This window comes from Leptinotarsa decemlineata, unplaced genomic scaffold (assembly GCF_025532065.1).
Source record: "Leptinotarsa decemlineata unplaced genomic scaffold, Ldec_3_MD MMD2_P_RNA_scaffold_9, whole genome shotgun sequence".
Lineage (NCBI taxonomy): Eukaryota > Metazoa > Arthropoda > Insecta > Coleoptera > Chrysomelidae > Leptinotarsa > Leptinotarsa decemlineata.
The window spans coordinates 17899757-17921287 of record NW_027412536.1 but is presented as its reverse complement, the minus strand read 5'-3'; the positions used below and the strand labels follow the sequence as shown (position 1 = coordinate 17921287).

At 39.9% G+C, this 21531-nt stretch overlaps 1 protein-coding gene and 1 long non-coding RNA gene across 2 annotated transcripts; both read left to right on the top strand.

The window, feature by feature from the left end:
- The first annotated feature begins 689 nt into the window (after window positions 1-689).
- On the top strand, window positions 690-1525 carry LOC141480573 (uncharacterized). The gene is made up of 3 exons (XR_012464433.1): window positions 690-846; window positions 932-1139; window positions 1335-1525. It is a non-coding gene; the product is annotated as an uncharacterized lncRNA (long non-coding RNA).
- Window positions 1526-11268: 9743 nt separating this feature from the next.
- On the top strand, window positions 11269-12844 carry LOC111510605 (uncharacterized). Its single transcript, XM_074170815.1, has 3 exons — window positions 11269-11346; window positions 11394-11618; window positions 11888-12844. The coding sequence occupies exons 1-3, from the start codon at window positions 11269-11271 to the stop codon at window positions 12842-12844; spliced, it is 1260 nt and encodes a 419-aa protein (XP_074026916.1).
- Window positions 12845-21531: the final 8687 nt, after the last annotated feature.

Here is a 21531-nt window from a genome sequence, read left to right as displayed (position 1 = left end):
AAAGTAATACATATTTTTTTTGGGAAAGAAAGTTTTTGGCTTTCTACTACTCCATCTGATACAAAAAAAAAGGGATGAGAGAATCTTCCAAAGAAAGGAAGGAAGTAATCAATTTGAAACTCTATACATGAATGTGTAGATCATGCAAAGAAGTAACTTTCAGACACAAACTGCAAGAAAGTCCTCCTGAAACAGCTACTTTCATATAAACATTGAATTACACGAAAGAAAATAATTCTTTCGAAACAAATACTTCTATATGAACACTGAATTATACAGAAGATACTTTTGTCTACTCAGTTTGTATTTCAAACATTTGTTGTGGAATAAGAATCAGATATCATTTACATGAGTTCTACTTTGAATGAATGGTAATAAATTGTACTCACATAGAACACTGTCACCCTCACTGGTATACACTGATGTTTCGCCTTAAGACACTTGCCCTAAGGCTCTTCAGTACCAAATTGGATAACATTATAGAAAATACACAAATACAGGAGGACTTTCTTTCAGTTTGTGTCTGAAAGTTACTTCTTTGCATGATCTACACATTCATGTAGAGTTTCAAATTGATTACCTCCTTCCTTTCTTTGGAAGATTCTCTCATCTCTTTTTTTTTGTATCAGATGGAATAGTAGAAAGCCAAAAACTTTCTTTCCCAAAAAATCACTCCTAAAAATATAACCCCTTCAATTCTAATACATATTCATTTCTCAATCTTTTTAGGACATTTTAAATCAAGAGATAGTGCCCAGGAGAATAATTCTGGTGAGGAGAATGAGGATATAACTTTGATATCAAAATAAAATATTTCGCAGACAAAAGAAATTTCAAGGATGAGTGGTAAGTAGTTGACAAATTTCTTGTGGTATTGTATTCAAATGAAACCAGGTGTTTTATATGACAAATAAAAATGAAAATGTTTCAGAAAATATTAACAGAATACTGAGTATTGCAAAGGCACTCTGCTGGAAGTCAGATCCATCAATGAAAGATTGAGCAAAATAGAATTAACTGAGTATGCACCAAAAGTCGATGTTTCAGGCATGGTGTTTGATAACCTACTGTGCAAAAGTCTACAGGACATAGAGCACTTGGAAAATTTGCTGAAAGAAGAAGAATTCAAAGAATCTTACGTATGTTTATCATTTTCACTTTTTCAAAATCTGGCTAAGAAAAAATAAAATACTTTCGAAGTTGCGAATGAGAGATGTGATAAAACCATATTTTTTTAGTTGCATTTTACCACTACATTCACGTGTTGTTGATCGTATTTGTGAAGTTCGAAAAGATTACGAAAATTTCAAGTAAATCATTATTATTTCTTTCAGACTGTGTTCGTCAAGAACATTGGTGGCAGAAATGCCAAAGATCACACTAATCGGTCTTTGCGGAGAATCTTCACTAACGCCTTAGGAAAACAGTGTTCCTGGTTGGGATACAGAAACAATTTTAAAATCAAGGAATTGCAGTCTATCAGAATATTAATAGTTAACTATGAAGCATATATAATTGTTTTTCTCAGCACACTTGTTGATATTGTATGAAATCCAAATTGTTTTTTTTCAAAAATAAGAAATATTATTTCCAGGTGTGATAATTTCCAAGTATTTATCATTATCAGAGAGTGATGTGGAAATACAGATTTCAGAATGGTTTCGTCTCAGTAAATTGAGACATCAAAGGGAAAAATCAGAGCCGACCGTGTCATGATACATATACTTATTTTTGAATGTGCTGTTGTAGAACTTTAAGAATGAAAAGTTCAATTTTGAATAAAAAAAAAACAACTCGATTTTATTTTATTGATGAAGTATTCTTGATTCCATAAAATCATCAGTCAGATCATAGAATTATTTCGACTGATTAAAAAAATACCATATCTCCATTAATCTTACAAAGCGAATATCTGTGAGAAGTTACCAACTTTCCTGGATGACTTATTTGGACAAGTTCCTCAAGAACACTACTGCAAGTGCTTCCTAATTTATTTATAATAAGAATGGATAGGCTATTGATATGATCATTACATTGAAGTTCTCCTGTTAGATTATAAGGAGTAATTGTAATTAGGTCCTTCGAGTAAGATGAACAAATATCTTAGATATTCACAAAAGAGACCCCTTGTTTCCCAAGCAATCCAGTTTACACGATCATGATATATGTAACAGCAATTTTATTAGATCTCAACGTTTCGGGCTGATGAAATCACAAAAAACTCTCATGATTTTAAATTGTATAATGCACTTCCTGCCAATATTAAAAACATGAATGTTTTGTTTTAAAAAAAGTTATAAAAAAATATTAAAAAAATATTAGAACATCTGCGTAGACACACTTTTGACGCAAGGAAGATGCTCGCTAAACCTCCACACTTAATTTGAAAATGTTAATATACCCTGTAAACTTGTTACAAATTTTTAGTGTTTATTTTATTTTATAGAAAACTTTGTTCCTTGCACCTATTTATTTTTCTGACTTGTCATAAATGTATTTTATACATAACATGATAAATAAATATATCTATCTATCTATCTCAATTTAATCAGTCCCAGTATTACCAGGAAGATTTCGTTTAATTATATGTTACATAATAAATTGATTGAGGCTTTCGCGTCCGAGATTTTCAGTGTTTCATCTTCAATCGGGTTTGAAGACCGCCGTAATTTAGAATTGCATCCTAACGTTTCGCCAGCACGAGTGGCTGGCATCTTCAGAGGTTTACTCATCTTGAAGTTTGAGCCATCGGTGAAACTTCAAGATTAATAAACCTCTGAAGAAGTCAGCCACTCGTGCTGGCGAAATGTTAGGATACAATTCCAAATTACGACGGCCTTCAAACCCGAAAAGCGTTAATTTTATGTAACATTTTTATGTTTGTGTTCACTGGGTGGTACCCTACTATTGAAGACATCCAACGAAACAATTCATTCGTGGGAAACCAATTCGCTGGGGGTATAAATTATGGACGGGAACCAACCGACTAGGGTATATTGAGTGGTTCGAGCCATATCAAGGCTCAAATACCAGTCAGAAGAATATAAGGCTCTGGATTAGGTGCAAGTGTTGTCCTTGAGTTTGTAGATGCTTCGAAAGCTTCTGGAGCTAACATGAAGTACCACTTTTTTTTGACAATTCATTTAATTCCTTGCCGCTGCTTTCAGAATTGAAATCTAGAGGCATAAAGGGTACCGGAACAATACGAGAAAATCGTTTACCGAAGAGTTGGAAATGAAGAAACAGCCACGAGGAAATTTTGACTATGCTTCAACAGTGGACAATGAAATTATCGTGTGTAAGTGGCATGACAACAGTATTGTCAACATTGCTTCAAACCATGCTAAGGTTTTCCCAACTATCCAAGTCAAAACATTTTCTAAGAAAGAAAATAAAGCAATTCTCATCCCACAGCCAAGTATTATAAAAATATGGGAGGCGTAGACAGGGCAGATCAAAACATTAGTTTATATAGATCTTCCATTAGAGGCAAAAAGTGGTATTTTCCTCTTTTCAGTCACTTTGTTGATATGGCTGAACAAAACTCCTGGCGTCTTCGCAAATTTGAATGTGGAAATTGGATCATCTTAGTTTCAGAACGTCTATTGCGGTAGGAATACTAGAATCCTTCAAAAAGAAATCAGAAGAAAGGACTAGTAGACTTCCGGCAGAAGCACATTCCTTCTCCAAGTACGATGGAGTAGATCACCAGGTTGCGTACCAAGATAAGCAAACTCGCTGTACTTTCTGTCATAAAAAAATCAACTTTTTTTGTAAAAAATGTACAGTAGCCCTACATCCCAAAGATAGTTTTCAGAATTATCATACTAAAAACTAGTTTGTTAAGCTTTCCATTACGATAAATTTTTATTTTTGTTTTAAGAGTTATATTTTTATTTCAAGTTTTAGACTTGAATAAACTCACTTATGGACATATCTGTACTGTTTTGAATACCGAATAAAAAATCTACCCGATGATAGTCACTCATTTTGCCATTGGCCTTTCAAGAGGACGCCCAAGTTCTCTTGAGTGACACATGGGAGGGTGAATTTGAGAATTTCTTATTGATTTTTCATGACTATGAGTGTAATTTTCAAGCTCTAAATTCATTTTTGAAAAAATGACAATTCTGGCAAAACAGCAGTTTAGGCTTTTAAAAGGGCAGTGGCATTATCTGTGTTAAGTAACTAGGTATATTTTAATTGAAAAAATAACATAACCCCAACAAACAACAATTCTTGAATTTTCATTAAAAACTTCACCTACCTATAGGGATTTTTTTCAAAATATGTTACAACTGACACCAAATCAAAAATGTACGCGAATATCCTTATTAGCAATGAAAGCACATACTAGCTAAGCTCCGCCTACTTGCGACGTCATGAGTTAGGACGTCTATTCTCGGCACTTGTTACCAACTCCACTATATAGTTCAGTAATCGACGAATCAGGTTAGGACAAAGGACGAACAATAGGTGAGCAGAGCCTATGCGCGCGCCCCGCGGAAGGATAAATATAGCGCGTTTCGCAGGCTAGAGAGACTCAACATACATGATTGCTGGCCACCGAAGTGAACAGACGTGTCGTAGCGATTTAGTGTGTTTTTCTGCCAATTTTCTCAGTGAATGATCAGCCGTGCTGTAGCGTTTCTGGCTCGGTGTAGTTTGGTGCGTTGTGTTGTTTTGAGCGAGCGAAAACGTTTCTGGTGAGTACGTTTAGATATTTCATTTCCGTTTCTTTCCTGGTGCTCAATAGCTTCTGGAAGTTTCAATACTTTGTCAAGTCACAGCAGTATGGAGGAACTGCTTGATAGCCTGATGGCCAGGGACAGGGGTGAAGTAATTACCCTTATGGGTTTATTACTTGATCGCCTGGGCCTGAGTCCATCAGAGCTGTTAAGAGGCAGCCCTGGGGCGGTAGTTCGGACGCCCTCTGTCCCCCCACCAGGGGTCAGAGAGCTTCTCGAGCGCCCGTCACAGAACACTTCCCCCGAAGGTGCTTCTGCGAACACCACCTCCTCTACGCCAGATGCTAAAGTAGACAAGACCCAGACAAAGCCGCAAGAACCGGCAAACAAAAAGCGACGTCTACCGGAGGAGTTTCCTTCTCTTCCTCCCAAGCCGGCTCCTCCAAGTGTTGCTGAAAACACCGGAGCGAAGCCGAAAAGGCTAATGAAGAAAACTAAGCTTCGGAAAGAAGCCAAACACAGCGCCCCGGAGTCGGAGATATCGACTACTGAATCCTCCATTGACGGAGAGCTGGAAATGTCGGTTGACGACTTTGAAAATAGATCAGAGATCTCTCTCGCCACTATACAGGGTGGCCCGAGTAAACAGGTTGAAAATCTCAACGATTTGGGAAACATCCCCCAACCCCCCCCGCGTTCTGGAGCGCCCCAAAGCGCCAAGAAAACCCGCGTTCCCCCAATTGTCGTTCGCCAGAAGGACAAGTGGGTTCAATTCACTAAGCTAGCCACCTTTCACAAGGTGAACTACACTAAAGCTGTGAACCTGGCCGACGGCATCAAGGTTCAGCCTTCGACGATAGAGGACTATAGGAACATGTCCAAACTCCTGGTGAGGGAAAAAATCCCTCACCATACATACACCTTACCTGAAGACAGGCAACTCAGAGCCGTCTTCAGGGGAGTCCCGGAACATCTGGAGACCGCGGACATCGAAGATGCCCTGGTGGAGAAAGGTTTCCAACCAACATCAGTATCCCGAATGATGCGTGGAAACCGCCCGCTTCCTCTGGTTTTGGTTCAAGTGAGCCAAAATCAGAAGAACATCTACGATGAAAGGGAACTACTCAACGTTAAGATCAAGGTTGAGCCCCAACACCAGAGGACACTGGTCGGACGATGTCACCGAAGTCAGCGGTTTGGACATAGCCAGAGGAATTGCTTGGCCATCCCCATCTGCGTCAAGTGCGCCGGCAGACACCTTTCAGGTGAATGCAAAAAGCCTAGGGCAGAACCCCCCAAGTGCAACAACTGTAAGGGGGTGCATACTGCGAACTACCGAGGTTGTCCTGAGTTCTCCAAGGTTCGCAGGAGGACCAAGGTGGCAGCAAATGCCCCCCAAAAAGCATCCACACCCGGAAGGCGTCCTGCCGGAGCATCTGGCACGCGCCCGGGGATGAGTTACGCAGGAGCGGCAAAGAGCGGCAACACCTCCGCTAAGCCAACCCCAGCACCTAGCGATCCTAGTCCGTCGAAGGTTAGTGACATCTGCTCCGCTCTGGACCAGATGAAGAAACTCTTCATTCAGTTCCCCGTACTCGAGAAAATGTTTACGGTGAACACCAGCGTGATAACTGAAACTTGTTAATGGCTAGACAACCAACATTGCCTAGCTCTCTTAAGGTTGTATTTTGGAATGCCAATAACATCACAAGTAAAAAACTTGATTTTACAAACTTTCTTACAGATCATAACATCGATGTCGCACTTGTGCAGGAAACCCACCTGCACAATGAGCCTTTTGGTATCCCAAACTACCGTTTCTACCATAGAGAACGAGTTGGACGTGCTGGAGGAGGAGTCGGCATTTTTGTCAAACGCAATCTTCCTCACGTACAATTCGGCATTAACTCGGATCGGTTACACGGCACGGAAGCCGTGGGCGTTGAACTCCAACTGAGAAGAGGTCGTCATAGACTGATCTCAGTTTACAACCCTCCGCGGAATCGTCTACTCCCAGAATCACTGGATGAACTGCTGTTGTCGACAGATACCCCCACAATTGCTGCTGGTGACTTCAACGCCAAGCACAATCTGTGGAGCAGAATCACCAATACGAACGGCCGAGCGCTCCATGCGCATGCTGACAGGCATGAGTATCGAGTGATGGGTCCAGATGAGCCTAAGTTCTACCGTGGGGAATACAGACCTGACGTGCTTGATATCGCACTACTCAGGAACGTCTCCATGTCCTGCGAAGTGTACACTTTGTCGGAATTAGACTCAGATCATAATCCAGTCATCCTACAGTTTGTTCATCAATACCCCAGTCAGGAAGGGGTACACAAGGCCAGAGCGGCATAGATGTCATTGACTTCTATGTCGTTACCAAAACAACACTCTGAGATTTGAACCACTCGCCCCCATGGCGAAAGACAGTTGAAAGGGTACGGGAAGAGATTTTCAACCTGATCAAAATCAAGATGGATTTCGTCTAGAGAGACTCAGTCTGAGACTCGGGCTCTGACTTAATAGAGTAAACTTCGCGAGAGAGTATCATTAGCATATGACTATAATATTGGAAGTTGGTTTAATAGTTAGAAACATTGTAAAAGAAAGTCTACGGCTGCAAGTTTCTTTTTCAGAGATTAGGGAAGTACAAACAAATCCCAAGATACTTCCCTAAGTGGATTCGTTTATCAATCAAAGCTAAAAATTGTCTTTTTCAAGGCAAAGGCGATTAATAAAATTGCAAAGGAGAACATCTCAGAGGTATTGGATGTGTGTATACTATTTCTACGTGGACGCTGCTGTGATACTATAATAGAACGACGTAGTTCTGCGGGTCGTCCTGTTCAGGACTATACTGAGGAGATAACGTATACCAGGAGCTGCAGATAGTAATCAAACCTGAACTTTTCAGTTCAAACCTGTCCTTTTCAGGACTTTTTCAATAAACGAATTCGATTCCAACGCTTCGTCATCGAGGGACCAACTAGCCGGCCTCCTTCGACCTACCCAGGCCCGAATACATCTGGAGGTACGCCGACCCAGTACAACTACGGAGTAAATCACGTGAGTTGTTCCATTGCACTGCTGTCTGGGGGCTTAAAACCGCCCGTGTGCCTCCGGAGGCCGTTCTCATCTTCGGGGATAGGGATTTTAGGTAGGTCAAGGCGCGAAGTGTGTGTCGGTTAGGGAGTAGGGATCGTAGGGAACCCTCTGGCCCGGCCTAGTGCCATCGTGGTGGCCAGTTGCACCCCCGCGGCGCAATCAGCTTAGTTGAAAGCAGGAAACCTAATAATCTAGCCGAACTGTTGGTTTTAATCGTATGGTGATGGAAAATGAGCTACGTGAAGCTGAGATGCTGGAGCCGAGTTTCCTTTTTGAAGGAGGCTCGACTGATAGATCATCTGGAGGACTAGCACCCACCAGCTCTGGTCTCGGTGCGGCAGGCGACCTGGGGTTTGCTGATGTCTCAGGACTCCACGCCCAGCCGGGTGTCATCTTTACTAGACATCCCCAGGTACCGTCCTGGCGCCCAACGTGGGGCATTTTTGCGTCTCCAGGAGGAGGCACATAGTGAAGAACAAAGTTCTTCGTCGAAAAAGGAATGTTTCAGTGACAAGGGATGTTTACTGACATCCTTCAGGAACCTTACTTCAACTGTCGAGGGAGAAGGTGAAGGAACTGTTCAGGAGAGCATCGATCACACCCTTAGGGATGCAGAGGGCGCATCGTTTCCGGTGGTTAGTGAAATAGAATCCCCAATTTCACTAAAAACTACATGGACTCTTCCAAGGGTATCCGGCGGACCTACGAGTCTCCCGAGAGAGAAGCCTGTTCTGGCTGCAGGACTTGTACAAAATAGCCAGTGGCGCCCAGATACAGATAGACGTGTGGCTTTTTAGCTTCAAAGGGTGGAGTCAGAAAAGCGCGGCAGTCAGGATGATTCCATCGACCGACTGTCGGCTATACTGTGTAAAGTAATTAGTCAAGCACAGAAACCAAATAATAGCCGTCTTGAAAGATTCAGGGTTCCAACGTTTTCAGGGAATGAAAATGAAGATCCGGAAATTTTTATTTCCAGACTTTCGGCGAAGTTAGTAAAAAGCGACATTCCAGAAGAGGACTGGGTGCAGATATTGTTTGCCCACCTCACTGGGGATGCCTCTAAATGGGCAGCGATATACTCGCAGACCCAGATATCATGGTCTATGATGGTGGCAAGGCTTAAGCAAAAATATGATAGCCCAGAGTTGATTGCCAAACTCAATGCGAAATTTTATGGAGAGAGCCAAGATCGGAACACAAAGGCTGATGTGTTCATTATACGAAAATTCGGATTAGCAAGGAGGTTATTTCCTGGTGTACCAGAGAGAGAGGTCCTTCAAATTATAGCCCAATTGCTCTCGCCAGAACTGCGTTGCTTTTTCAGATGCAAGCCGTTAGTAGATATCAAAATTCTGATCCAAGACGCCAGCAATATCGAGGAAGATTTGAGACTGTCAAAGCAAACATACCGAGGTATCAATCCTCCAGCTGAGCGTACTCAGACAGGACCAACCTCGAATAATGTAGCCCACAATCAAAGCGGATGGAATAATAACAGAACAACTAGCTCAGCAGAAGTTTATCGTCCCCCACAGAGGGTTGCCGATCACGACCTGCCGGCACCTCGACAGGCAGCAAACATTGATCGTCGTGAACGTCACAACAATGTGGCGGAAGCGATCACCTCAGAACAGGTGGAAAACTAAATGGGGCCGGAGCACCTAGCAGTGGAGAGCCGGAGGCCCCAATAAGTGAGAACCACTGCAAAGACGCCCCAAGTTTTTCTGACTTGGAGTGCTATATGTCACTGACCGAAGAACGGCCGCTGATAGGAAGAAATCTCCCTAGAATTCCCTGTACCATAAATTCAATGGTTATGTCTGCCCTCATCGATACTGGAGCCTCAAGCAACTTTATCCAAGCCAGTGTAATAGCCAACCTCGATTTAACTAGGCTCCCGAACCCAGCTACCGTTTTTATGGGATGCGAAAGTAATATAAGCCAGAGCTTAGGCCAAATCACACTGGCGGTGGAAATCGAAGAGCGAGAGTTCCAGATAAAATTCACTGTACTGACCCAATTACAAGAACAAGTAATATTGGGTCTTCCCATTCTAAAGAAAACCGAAGCCACCATAGATGTGGGTAGAGGGTCGATTTATTTCGGACAAGCCCCAAGGCTGTGTATTTATTTCGAGATAAATCCAGCACATAGGGTTTTCCCAAAGAAAGGTATCCCGCTGGAGCTGGAAGACTCCCAATTTTCTCCCGAAAGCAAAGATAAGCTCTTACTGATACTAGAGCAGTTCCCTGACGTCTTCGAGGAGACGATCCCGTCAGCCTCAGACCAAAGCGATAGTCCACAAAATACGAGTAAAAGAGGAAAGACCATTCCGTCAATCCCGTTACGGGAAGATGTCGGAAGTGCGGAAGGCAATCGTTCACGAGGAAATCTCGAAACTATTAGAGGCAGGAGTGATAGCCCGAAGCACTTCCCCTTATTGCTCGCCGGTGGTGTTGGTCCCCAAGAAAGGGGGGAAACTCCGATTTTGTGTGGACTATATGCAGATAAATAAGTTGTTTATAACTGAGGCCCTCTATCTACCTCCCATACAAGAGACGGTGCGCGAAATGGGTAGTGCATCTATCTTTACGACATTGGATCTCAGAAACGGATTCTGGCAGGCCCCGCTAGACAAAGAATCTAGGAAGTACACCGCATTCGGAGGACCGGATGGAGCGGTGTACGAGTTTAAGGTTCTCAGCTTCGGGCTCAAGAACTGGCCTGCCGCGTTTCAAAAGTTGATGTCCGAAGTTCTGGTAGGCTTTGTGGACAGGTTTTGCAAGGTCTACTTGGACGACATCATAGTGTACTCGCACGACCTGCAGGAACACTGTGGCCATTTGCAGCTAATCCTAGAGCGACTCCGGCTTCATGGGCTCTGGCTGTCCCCATCCAAATGCCATTTTGGGTCTAGTACCCTTAATTACCTTGGCCGGGTGGTCTCCAAAGATTGTAACAGACCACAGGAGCAACACGTGCTGAATGTGAAGGAATTCCAGCTCCCACGAATATTAAGCAAGTGCGCGCCTTCCTGGGCACAGCAGGATGGCTTAGAGAGTACATCTCAAATTTTGCCGAGATGGCCGCACCACTAACTGATCTTATAGATAAAGAGAGAAAGTTTTCATGGAGCAAAGAAGCGCAGGAGAGTTTTCAAGCCATCAAAGAAGCTGTCTCACAGCCTTTGGAGTTGGCACGTCCTGACCCCAACTTCCCGTATGGCCTTCAGACTGACGCCAGTCATATTGGCATAGGCGCAGTACTTTTCCAGATGGATCCCCAAGGGGGTACCAGGAGAATCATTGCATAAAGTAGCGCCAAGTTAAACGCCACCGAACGAAAGTATCACATTAACGAGACGGAATGCCTCGCGGTGGTGTGGGCGATAAAGAAATATAAGCATTATCTCCAAGACGGAAAGTTTACCCTTTTCACAGATAATTCAGCTCTATTATGGTTGGATAAAATGAAGGACGAAAAAGCCAAGCTGACGCGTTGGTCCTTGCTCCTACAAGAGTACGACTTCGAGGTAGAGCATATTCGGGTAAGAGAAATCAGCTACCCGATTTTTTATCTCGAAATCCGAATCAGACCCAAACTAATATAGACCTCGACACGGATGTGGAGAGGATGTTCTTTCCTCACAGAGAACCCGAGGCACACAGTGAAGTTGAGGATGAAATCTTGCTCCAGCTCGCAGACGAGTTATTCAATGTGTGTGACTTGGTTTGTGTGGTGGCCAGTGACCCCGAGTCGTTGAACCAAATGCAGACTTGGTTCGAGGAGGTCGCTGAGCTACAACGTACGAGTGATAGTGTGAGGCGGTTTAGGATTCGGATCGAGAGGGCCCGAGCGAACCCCGATCCAACAGAATATGAGCAGAGGATCCTACACGATTTCCGGATGGAAAACGACTTACTATATTACATAGGACCTAACCAGGATGCCAAGAGATTATTGGTCCCAAGGCGCTGCTGGGATAAACTGATCAAGCGCTATCATGACCAAGCCGAGCATCCAGGGATTGAAGAGACACAAAACCAGATCAGTAGGCATTTCTACTGGTCAAATATGAAAAAAAACAGATTTCGGCATATGTTAATACGTGCCTCACGAGTGCGACTACCAAGCGAAGCCCTCCTCAGGAAGCCGCCCCTTTACGACCAAATGAGCCAGACCGTCCCTGGCAGATGGTGTCGGTTGATGTTCTTGGCCCTTATAAACCTACCGAAAAGGGTAACAGATATATAATGATAGCTACTGATTGTTTTAGCAAGTGGGTGGAATTCCGCACGGCGGAGTCCGTCCAGTCTGCTACAGTGGTAGAGTTTCTTGCGCAAGAAGTATGCTATCGTTGGGGATTTCCGGAGGTGGTTATAACAGACAGTGCGGCGATGTTCCTAGGCAGAAACTGGGAGCAGTTTTGCCAAAAGAACGAAATTATCATGCGAACAAGCCCGGGATACCATCAGCAGGCAAACCCTGTGGAAAGGCGAGTTCAAGAGTTGAAAAAGATGTTGCGAGCTGCCTTGATAGGCAGAGACGAGTCACACTGGGAGCGATGCCTCCCAAAAATCATCTTCAACTTGCGAACCCGAACCAATGCTGCGTCTAACATCACCCCTTGCCAACTCTTGCTGGGTTGCGAACTACCTCGGCCTGGCGATTGGGACACTCCTCTACAAAGGAGGCGAAGGCCTCTGAACGAGAACCGTGCCCAACGCATAGAGGAAGCCCAGCAGAGTTCTCGCGCATATCGGAGCAAGCGATTTCCTGACAGGGATAAGGTGCCCACTGTCACGTTCGCACCAGGCCAGTGGGTGTTGTGCAGAAACTATGATCGCAAAGCTCGCAAGAATTTTGGAACAACTTGGACCACTCCTTGTCAAGTCCGGAGGCAACTCGGTCCCAGCACTTACGTAGTAAATAAAGGTGGTATAGATCGGGTCATCCACGTGGATGACCTGAGACCTGCCCCATCACCACGCGAAGGTCAAGAGCACCTTGACCCGCGTTCTGTAAATATAGAAGAATTAGCTTAGAATTAAGTTAGATAAGATCTCTCATGTAGTAATGTGGTTGCCCAGTAGAGCCTGAAAGGAGAGACAGGCAGGGAAACTGAGCAATGTATTCTGTATAGTTTAGTTAAGCATTGTTATCCTTTACAGTTGCAAATTTTAGTTTTTCTCCAGGAACATCTTCTCCTGTTAAAGACATTCTTTTTTAATTGTAATTTACCATATGAGGCCGCAAGAACCAGAATGGCCTAACTGACGATTTCACGAAATTGACGTTCTTACAAAAATGTACTGCTTATAGTATTATGTTTGTGTCCAAAGTGGCCTAAAAGTTGTTCACATATTGTATCATAGATGGCAGCATTATATCGATTCCCTGGTTGCGAAAATCGAATTAAATCGTGGTGCAACAGTGACCTATATCACTTAGGCTACTATGGTATTGGTGAAAACAACTCGAATCATAACACCTATTCTGACAGTAGGTAGAAGTTAGGTTAGGTCCATTTTTATGTGTTGTGTTTATTGTTGTTCGAATAATGAATAGTGATAATCTGGTTGAAAACGATGATCACAGTGTGGAACAAAGAATGGCAGGTATGTCAGACAATACAGTTTGTTTTACAAAATAATATTCAACAAAAATAATTATTTGCAATGAAGTGCTCGTTCTTTTTTGTAGATTTGTTCGAAAGTAGTGAGGAGGAACCATTCGAAGACTCTGGTTCTGAGTACTTACCATCGAGAAGCCCTACTCCAGCAATATTGGATCAAAGTGATATTATTGGAGAAGAGAACATACCTCCAAATACAACAGACGAAGCTGAAGTGAGGGAAGGTCCACAGAAGACTAGGAAACGTAAACGAGAACCAGCAAAGTGGAAAAAAAATGTGAGGAAGGCGAAGAGAGCCAGAGGTGAAGCCTATATAAATACTAAGAAAAATGCAGTTCCAGAAAAACAAATTGATACAGATCAACCCTGCCCTTGTGCTCAAAAATGTCATACCAGAATAAGTCCCACACAACAATTTAAGTTATTCAAGGGATTTTATGAACTTGGAAATTTTGATTTACAAACATCCTACCTATTTTCACTGATAAGGGTTGCTCCTAAAAATAGATGTTCACTTCCACATCAGAACATAGCTAGAAGGAAAGAGTCTCGTCGATCAAACACAAGGGTGTATCATGTCCCAAATAGTGACGGAATACTAACAAAGGTATGTAAAGAATTTTTTAAGAAATTATTTCAAGTTAGTGATGGCAGGATCAATAGGCTGCTTATGAATAAACTATCTGTACCTACTCCACCTCAAGACCAAAGAGGAAAACACCAACCAAAAAATAAAACGAGTGATGAGCAAATCCATAATGTAAAGGCATTTATTGAAAAATTTCCCAAGTATGAGTCACATTATACTTTGCATAAAAGCATGGACATAATGTTCCTGGCTCCAGATTTGAATCTCCGAAAAATGTACTCTTTATATTGTGAAGAAAAATTCAACCTCAGTATCTTATTTTATGTTCAGGAAAATCTTTAATAAGAATTTTAATCTCTCATTTCATGCTCCCATCAGTGATTCCTGTAAGAAATGCGATAGCTGGGATGTGAAAATCAAAGCTTGCGAAACTGCACAGGATAAAAAGGAACTTGAAACTCACAAAAAACACTCCATTTGGCTAAAGCTGACAGTGCCAAAACCAATTATAAGAAAGATAAAGAATATGCCACAAACAATGCAGATGTAACAGTTTTGGTATTTGATTTAATGAAAACGTTGCCCACACCTGTCATTTCAACAGGAATACTTTATTACAAAAGACAGCTGTGGACCTATTGCCTTGGTATACATGATGCTGTTACTAATGACGTGACAATGTGTATATGGAATGAAACAATTGCATCCAGAGGACCTGAAGAAATTGGCTCGTGTTTGTTGAGGTATATTAAAGAAAAGGTGCACACTAAAAAGTTGATTCTTTACTCTGATCAATGTGGTGGGCAGAACAGAAATATTAAAATGGCTACTCTCTGTCAGTATATTACTGCTCACCCAGATTTCGTAGTAGAGTCTATAGATCACAAGTTTTTCGTGAGTGGCCATTCTTACTTGGCGTGTGACCAAGATTTTGGACTGATCACAAAGAAAAAAAGATTTTTCACCAACATATTCACTCCTGATGATTGGGATCAAGTAATTATGGCAGCTAGGACTAAAAATCCTTTCAACATCATGAAAATGAAGAAAGAGCATTTTGTTTCCACAAGAAGTTAACAGCCAACATCACTAACAGAAAAGTTACAGCTGAGGGATCCAAAGTGAAATGGCTAAGCATTCAATGGCTGCAGTACAACAAAAATGACAAGTTCAGGTTATTGTATAACCCTTTCAGACCCGGCGTCCATTATAATGGACATACATTTCATTATTTATAATACGGACAGACAATAATTTATTTAATTGCCTGAAGGCTTGACTACGCCACTGTATCCTTTATTAGTCTAAATTAAGCACGCAGCACCATCTATGAATGTTTTTGTGAAATATATGATGATTATAATACGACAGTTATCATGGCGGGAACATCACGCTCCACCAAAGGTAAGTAAAATTCGATTTTTTGGCGCTTTTTTAAATTTTTTCACCTAAAAACGTTCCATAGAGAAAGATGAATGTGTATGAAATAGGTTTTGATGATTTCCGAGTGTCCAGCTATAGAATAGACATTATTAGAGCTTTATACGTGTTATTGTCCATTAGAATGGACATCTGGTCTAAAGTACAATATTTTTTCAGCTTTCTTTGACCCTGAAAATCCAAAGGATGCGGATATATTATTATCACTTTTGGATGATGACGATCTGGAAAAGGAATGTGAGAAGGTTTTGAGCTCTTTAGATCAGTTTTCCGACACCGAAGCTGACAGTGACCAGGAAATTGAAACAACGTTCAATGACATACCAACTATTTCAAGGGTGGTAGGAAGCGATATTGAGCTTATACCCGAGACAATTGCGTTACCAGAAAGAGAACAGAACGAGAGCAGCAAAGAAATGAAAGTTACTAAGAAATTGGATATAAACTGGAAGAAAGGATCTTTTCTAAAGTACAAATTTATAACAGGAAACATAGGAACAGAAAATAATGACAATTCTGAGAACAATTTGGTAAAATATCCAATTGAATATTTTTTTCGATATTTACCTGATAGTATATTTTCAAAAATTTCCGAAATGACGAACATCTACGCCCTCCAACAAGGTAAACACTTCAAACCAGGTACTGAAGAAATAAAAAGTCTTTTTGGCCTACACATTATGATGTCTTGTCTGAGATACCCAAGGGTACGCATGTACTGGGATAAAACGCTGCGACAGAGTTTTTTTTATGACACCATGAGCAGAGACCGTTTTTTCCAACTGCGTACTAACCTACATGTTGTCAATAATTTAGAAAGACCAGCTAGCAACGACGATAGAATGTTCAAAGTAAGACCTTTATTTGATAGCATCAGAAAAAGATGTCTTGAGCTGGAATTGGAAAAAAATATGTGTGTTGATGAGCAAATGGTACCATTTACTGGAAAACTCTCTATTATACAATACGTAAAAGGTAAACCTTGCCCGTGGGGTATAAAAATATTTGTATTGTGTGGTAGCAGTGGTCTTGCTTATGACTTTGTTATCTATCAGGGATCTACAACCGAACTTGACAAACAAATGTTAGGAAAGTTTGGTCTAGGAGCTACAATTGTTCTAAAACTATCTGATCGTATTCAAGCGGGAAGTTTTTTATATTTTGATAATTACTTTACCAGTTACAATTTGCTGGAAATTCTACGTCAGAAACATATACATGCGGTCGGAACTGTGAGAGTCAATCGTTTTAGTAAACCACCACTAAGCCAAGATAATATTTTTAGAAAAAAACATAGAGGATACAGTGAAGAGGTCGTAAGTGAAGATGGCATAGTTTTATGTAAATGGCTGGATAATAGATCTGTGGTCATGGGATCTAATTTTGTAGGCAAGGGAGATGAAGATAAGGTAAAACGTTGGGATAAAGCGGGAAAGACTTATGTAGAAATACAGCGTCCAGAGGTAGTCAAGCTCTATAATAGTTGCATGGGCGGGGTGGATAAATTGGATCAGATGGTTAGTCATTATCGAATTTTTATAAAGTCTAGAAAATGGACTCTACGCATGATATTTCATGCAGTAGATTTAGTTTGCACTAACAGCTGGTTAGAGTATAAAAAAGACGCTCAAGCTATGGGTATAGCCAAAAATGATATAATGGATTCCTTACACTTCAAAATGCGTATAGCAGAGTGTTTGATAAGGCAAAATCATCCTGTAAATCTGAAAAGAAAAGTTGGGCGACCTTCTTCCAGTCCACTAGTTTCCCCTGTCCTACCCAAAAGGGCAAATACTGAAGTGAGGCCCCTACGCGAAATTCAGACAGACCACAAGGATCATATGCCAGAAATGGACCAAAATAAAGAAGCAACAAGATGCAAATATCCTGGTTGTAAAGGAAAAACTCATGTTTACTGTATCAAATGTAAAATTCATCTCTGTTTTGTCAAAGATAGAAATTGTTTCAGAAATAATCACCAATAAATTATTCAATCCAATGATATCCGTATTTAGTATTGGGTCTACATGTCCATTATAATGGACATGGTTTTTTTTCTTGAAAAAATGTAAAATAAAATAAAAAAGTGAATAAACACCCTTACGGATCATTATTCTGTTGGAAAACCCCTAAAAATAATTTTTTTGAACTCAAACCAAAATTCGGGTCTGAAAGGGTTAAACACTCAAACCATGTGGATGTCATATTCGAGTCTGTAGACCTTGCAAAACATAAAACAAAAGATATTGTTGATTTATCTCTGGAATTACTTTATCCCAATGGCAGGCCAATAAGCAAAGAGAAGAAAAAAGATTTACAAGATTTGCTTCCTTACATACCACCGGTTTATCATGGGTACTACAACAATATTCCGGACTGTGCAAGTGTTAGGAATACAATTGATGTTAGCAATGACAGTGAATGAAGTATTTAGTAAAAAAATCATTTGGTAATCATGATTGATAAAATAAATATATTTGGAGTAACTGACATTTGTTCTTTATTTAGTCACATCTGGTCAGAACCATAGTGACCTATCTGCCGAAAAATTAAGAAAAAAACAAAGAAAAGGACTTCTCGCTTAGCAAAAGGAGTAAGTAGGTATTTTGAGAGTAAATACTAATGAAAACGGAAAACACGGTGAATATTTGTAGACAAGACATTTTGAAAATTACTGGTACACAGTCTCTGTTGTATTGCCAAATATGATTTTTTCAGATAGGCTACTCTGGGTCTCGCGGCCTCATATGTTTATACTAGTACTATGTTGCTGTATCGCTGCTTTTCCAATGTTTTGACAGAATCAGAATCAACGAACTTAGGCGTGCGCAGCATTATAAAACAGTGCTTTCAAAAAAGTGTTCTACAGCGCCATCTAGTGGCGAGTTACAGAAAAATTGATAGCCTAATAACATCTCTATGAAAAATTATACATTTTAAGTTTCATCACGATCGGTTGAGCGATGTAGAAGTTTATCACTTACCAACCAACCAACATTAATTTTTATATATTAGATGAGGATTAGGCAGTGTTTGTCCCTACCAAACTACTAGCGCTGCTAGAGTGATTTTTCGTACTTCAGGAAAAAGGTTCATTGATAATAAGTAATGCTATTTGTGAAGCCGAAATATTTTGACACTTATTAGAATTACCTAAAACATGTAAAACAATTCTTCTTTCTGCAAAAGATTATAACGCATACAAAATTGATTTCAATACGTGGATAATATTAGTTTCGGACCCATTAGAAACAAATTCAATTTTGGAAATGAACGAATATTTGTAATGCATTCATTAGCAGCACAATAGTTCTGAAAAGAAAACGCAAAATGCACGAGATTTAAATACCAAACGAATGTTGCTCAGAACTTCCTGAAAAACAAAAATTTTCAAAACTGAATAAATCAAATGTTGATGATTTGAATACAGCCTTATTCAAACTAAATGAATATTCAGACCAATTAGATAAATTGATAATTGAACATTCCCTTTCAAGGCACATTTCATTTTCTACGTGACCACAATTGCTTTGATAATATTTTGAGCATATTACATTGTTTATGTAAATGTAGAAATAAAAAAAAATATTAAAATTGGTATTCTGACAGAAAGAAATAATGGACCACCACCTCCAGTACCAACCGAAACAGATTCAAAGCTATAGCAAAGTCTTCCCAAAAAAACCTAGTTACCAAATTTGAAAAGTTTAAGAAGATATCGAACTCAATCCAAACTTATCCAAAAGTTACGCATGAAAAGTTGCTGCATAGTATAGCATCAACTTTTTCATAAGTCTAGAAATAGAAGACAAAGAAGTCCAGTCCAAAGTGGGGAAATGCTATAAAACTAGGAGTGGTAAAAGTCTGGTCGTTCATTTGGCAAGCGTTTCCAGTCAACTAGTGTGTATTGTATCTTGGTATTTTGAACCAAATATAACATCGATTAACACGATTCTACTTTTGGAGCCAGACCTGATGGGTTAATGCACCCCAAGGAAGTAATTGAGTGAAAAATAATTTCTTCTTCTCTCTCTAGATGAAAATCTACACATACAGCTAAAACAAAATAATAACTATTAATATCAAGTACACATTACTCAACATTCGCCTCGTTATTTTGTAATTTGGACTCGGTTGGGAATGTTACTTGAAAAGGCGGGCTTTAGTAACATCTCACAATCTGTTTTATCGAAACAAACAAGTATGTTTTCACCCATAATGCATCTACCTTCAATGTATCTTTTTAATTTTGATTTTAAATATTGAAATCGTGGCAAAGTAACATCTCTCTATGGTACCTAAAATTAACAGGACATCATTAATTTCATATACTCTTTTTCCCTTAGACAGACATGTATCAATACAGTCCCACTCCCTCTTGTGTGCCAATAATCACAGTAACTATTGAATATTACTTGACTTTTTTCCCAACACCAAACCGTTAACAACTCGACACATGTTTCGATCACCAAATGATCATCCTCAGTTCAATCTTCCTCTTGAAGATGATCACTTGGTGATCGAAACATGTGTCGAGGTGTTAAAATAGCGGTTTGGTATTGACAGCTCAACCAAACTGTAATATAAATATTACCTGAAAATACACTAATTCTACAATGTAAAAAATATCCATAGAACTCAAAAAATTTCAGACCCTTTTACAGCTGTACAAATGCTGTACAGTGCAATACAAATATTACCTGAAAATACACCAATTTTACAATATAAACAATACCTAGAGAACTCAAAAATGTTCAGAACCTTTTACAGCTGTATCAAACTGCAATACAAATATTACCTGAAAATACACCAATTTTACAATATGAGCATTATCCAGAAAACTCAAAAATGTTCAGACCCTTTTACAGCTCTACCAAACTGCAATACAAATATTACCTGAAAATACACGAATTTTACAATATAAACAATACCTAGAGAACTCAAAAATTTTCAGACCCTTTTACAGCTCTACCAAACTGTAATATAATACCTGAAAACGTGGAAATTTCACAATACGGACAATATGCGGAGGAATCTAATCGCCAACGATAATTCATCAGCCTATAAACAAAAAGGATAGATGTCAAAAACTCAAGTGTCACTGACTGAAAAATAGTCATTACAAAACTATTTCACATATAACTGTTCTATATTTCAAAAAATACTCTGGGTTGATCAATACTAAAGAACAAATCCTCATGACAAAGGAATATCAAAAACAAGAAGAGAAACACTTTGTTGGTCATCAAGATATCAAAAAAGAAACATCTGTAGAGATAGATGATTGTAACAAAAGATATTCTCCAGATTTCATAATTAGTCAGTCATTTAGAGAAAATCAGGCTAAAGAAATATTCAAAATGAAATCATTAAATATCTGAAGAATAAATAAAATATTCACCCACTAATCAATTCACTCAACGACGACAAATATACCTTAATAGGACAAAATAGACAAAACGAAAAGGAGAAATTAATTGGAATAATCAGTTTAGCAAACCATTAAAATTCATTAGTATACAGAAAATATAACTATTTTCCTAGTATGAAATTCACAAAAAAGTGTTCACTACACACTACTTATTATAGTGTCAAAACAGTAAAATGAAGTTATGTGTACTTCAATATTATAAAACTAGTACAGGTTTGTCATAGAGATGTCACCAGGTCAGAATGGGAACGTGATCCCTTTATGATTGAAATAATGTTGGACACAGCTATCATTTCGATGGAGGACCTGTTCTTCAGCAGACTTTCAACGCAATATCCTCAAGTGCTGGAAGTCGCGCAATATAATGTATAACTTCATTTATCTTCCTTCAACGAAGTTGAGATAAATTTACAAGAATGTAAATAGCATGACCCCTCCATTCAAGAAACCACTACTTTGATTTTCGTTAATAACCAATAAACACTGAAAATAATCAGAGTTTTGCATGTATGCTTGAACCACACCACCAGGTTGTATAACAAAAAAATCATTCTTCCCTCAATTTTCAAGATTGTAAAAAAACAGTGTCGACCCCCCCCCTTATTGAAGAAACCACTACTTTGATTTTCATCTACAA

Coding starts and splice junctions, on each gene's coding strand:
- LOC111510605 (XM_074170815.1), top strand. CDS start 11,269: ATGAAGGACGAAAAAGCCAAGCTGACGCGTTGGTCCTTGCTCCTACAA. Junction 11,347..11,393: donor TCGAGGTAGAGCATATTCGG/GTAAGAGAAATC, acceptor AATCCGAATCAG/ACCCAAACTAATATAGACCT. Junction 11,619..11,887: donor TACAACGTACGAGTGATAGT/GTGAGGCGGTTT, acceptor GAAAAAAAACAG/ATTTCGGCATATGTTAATAC.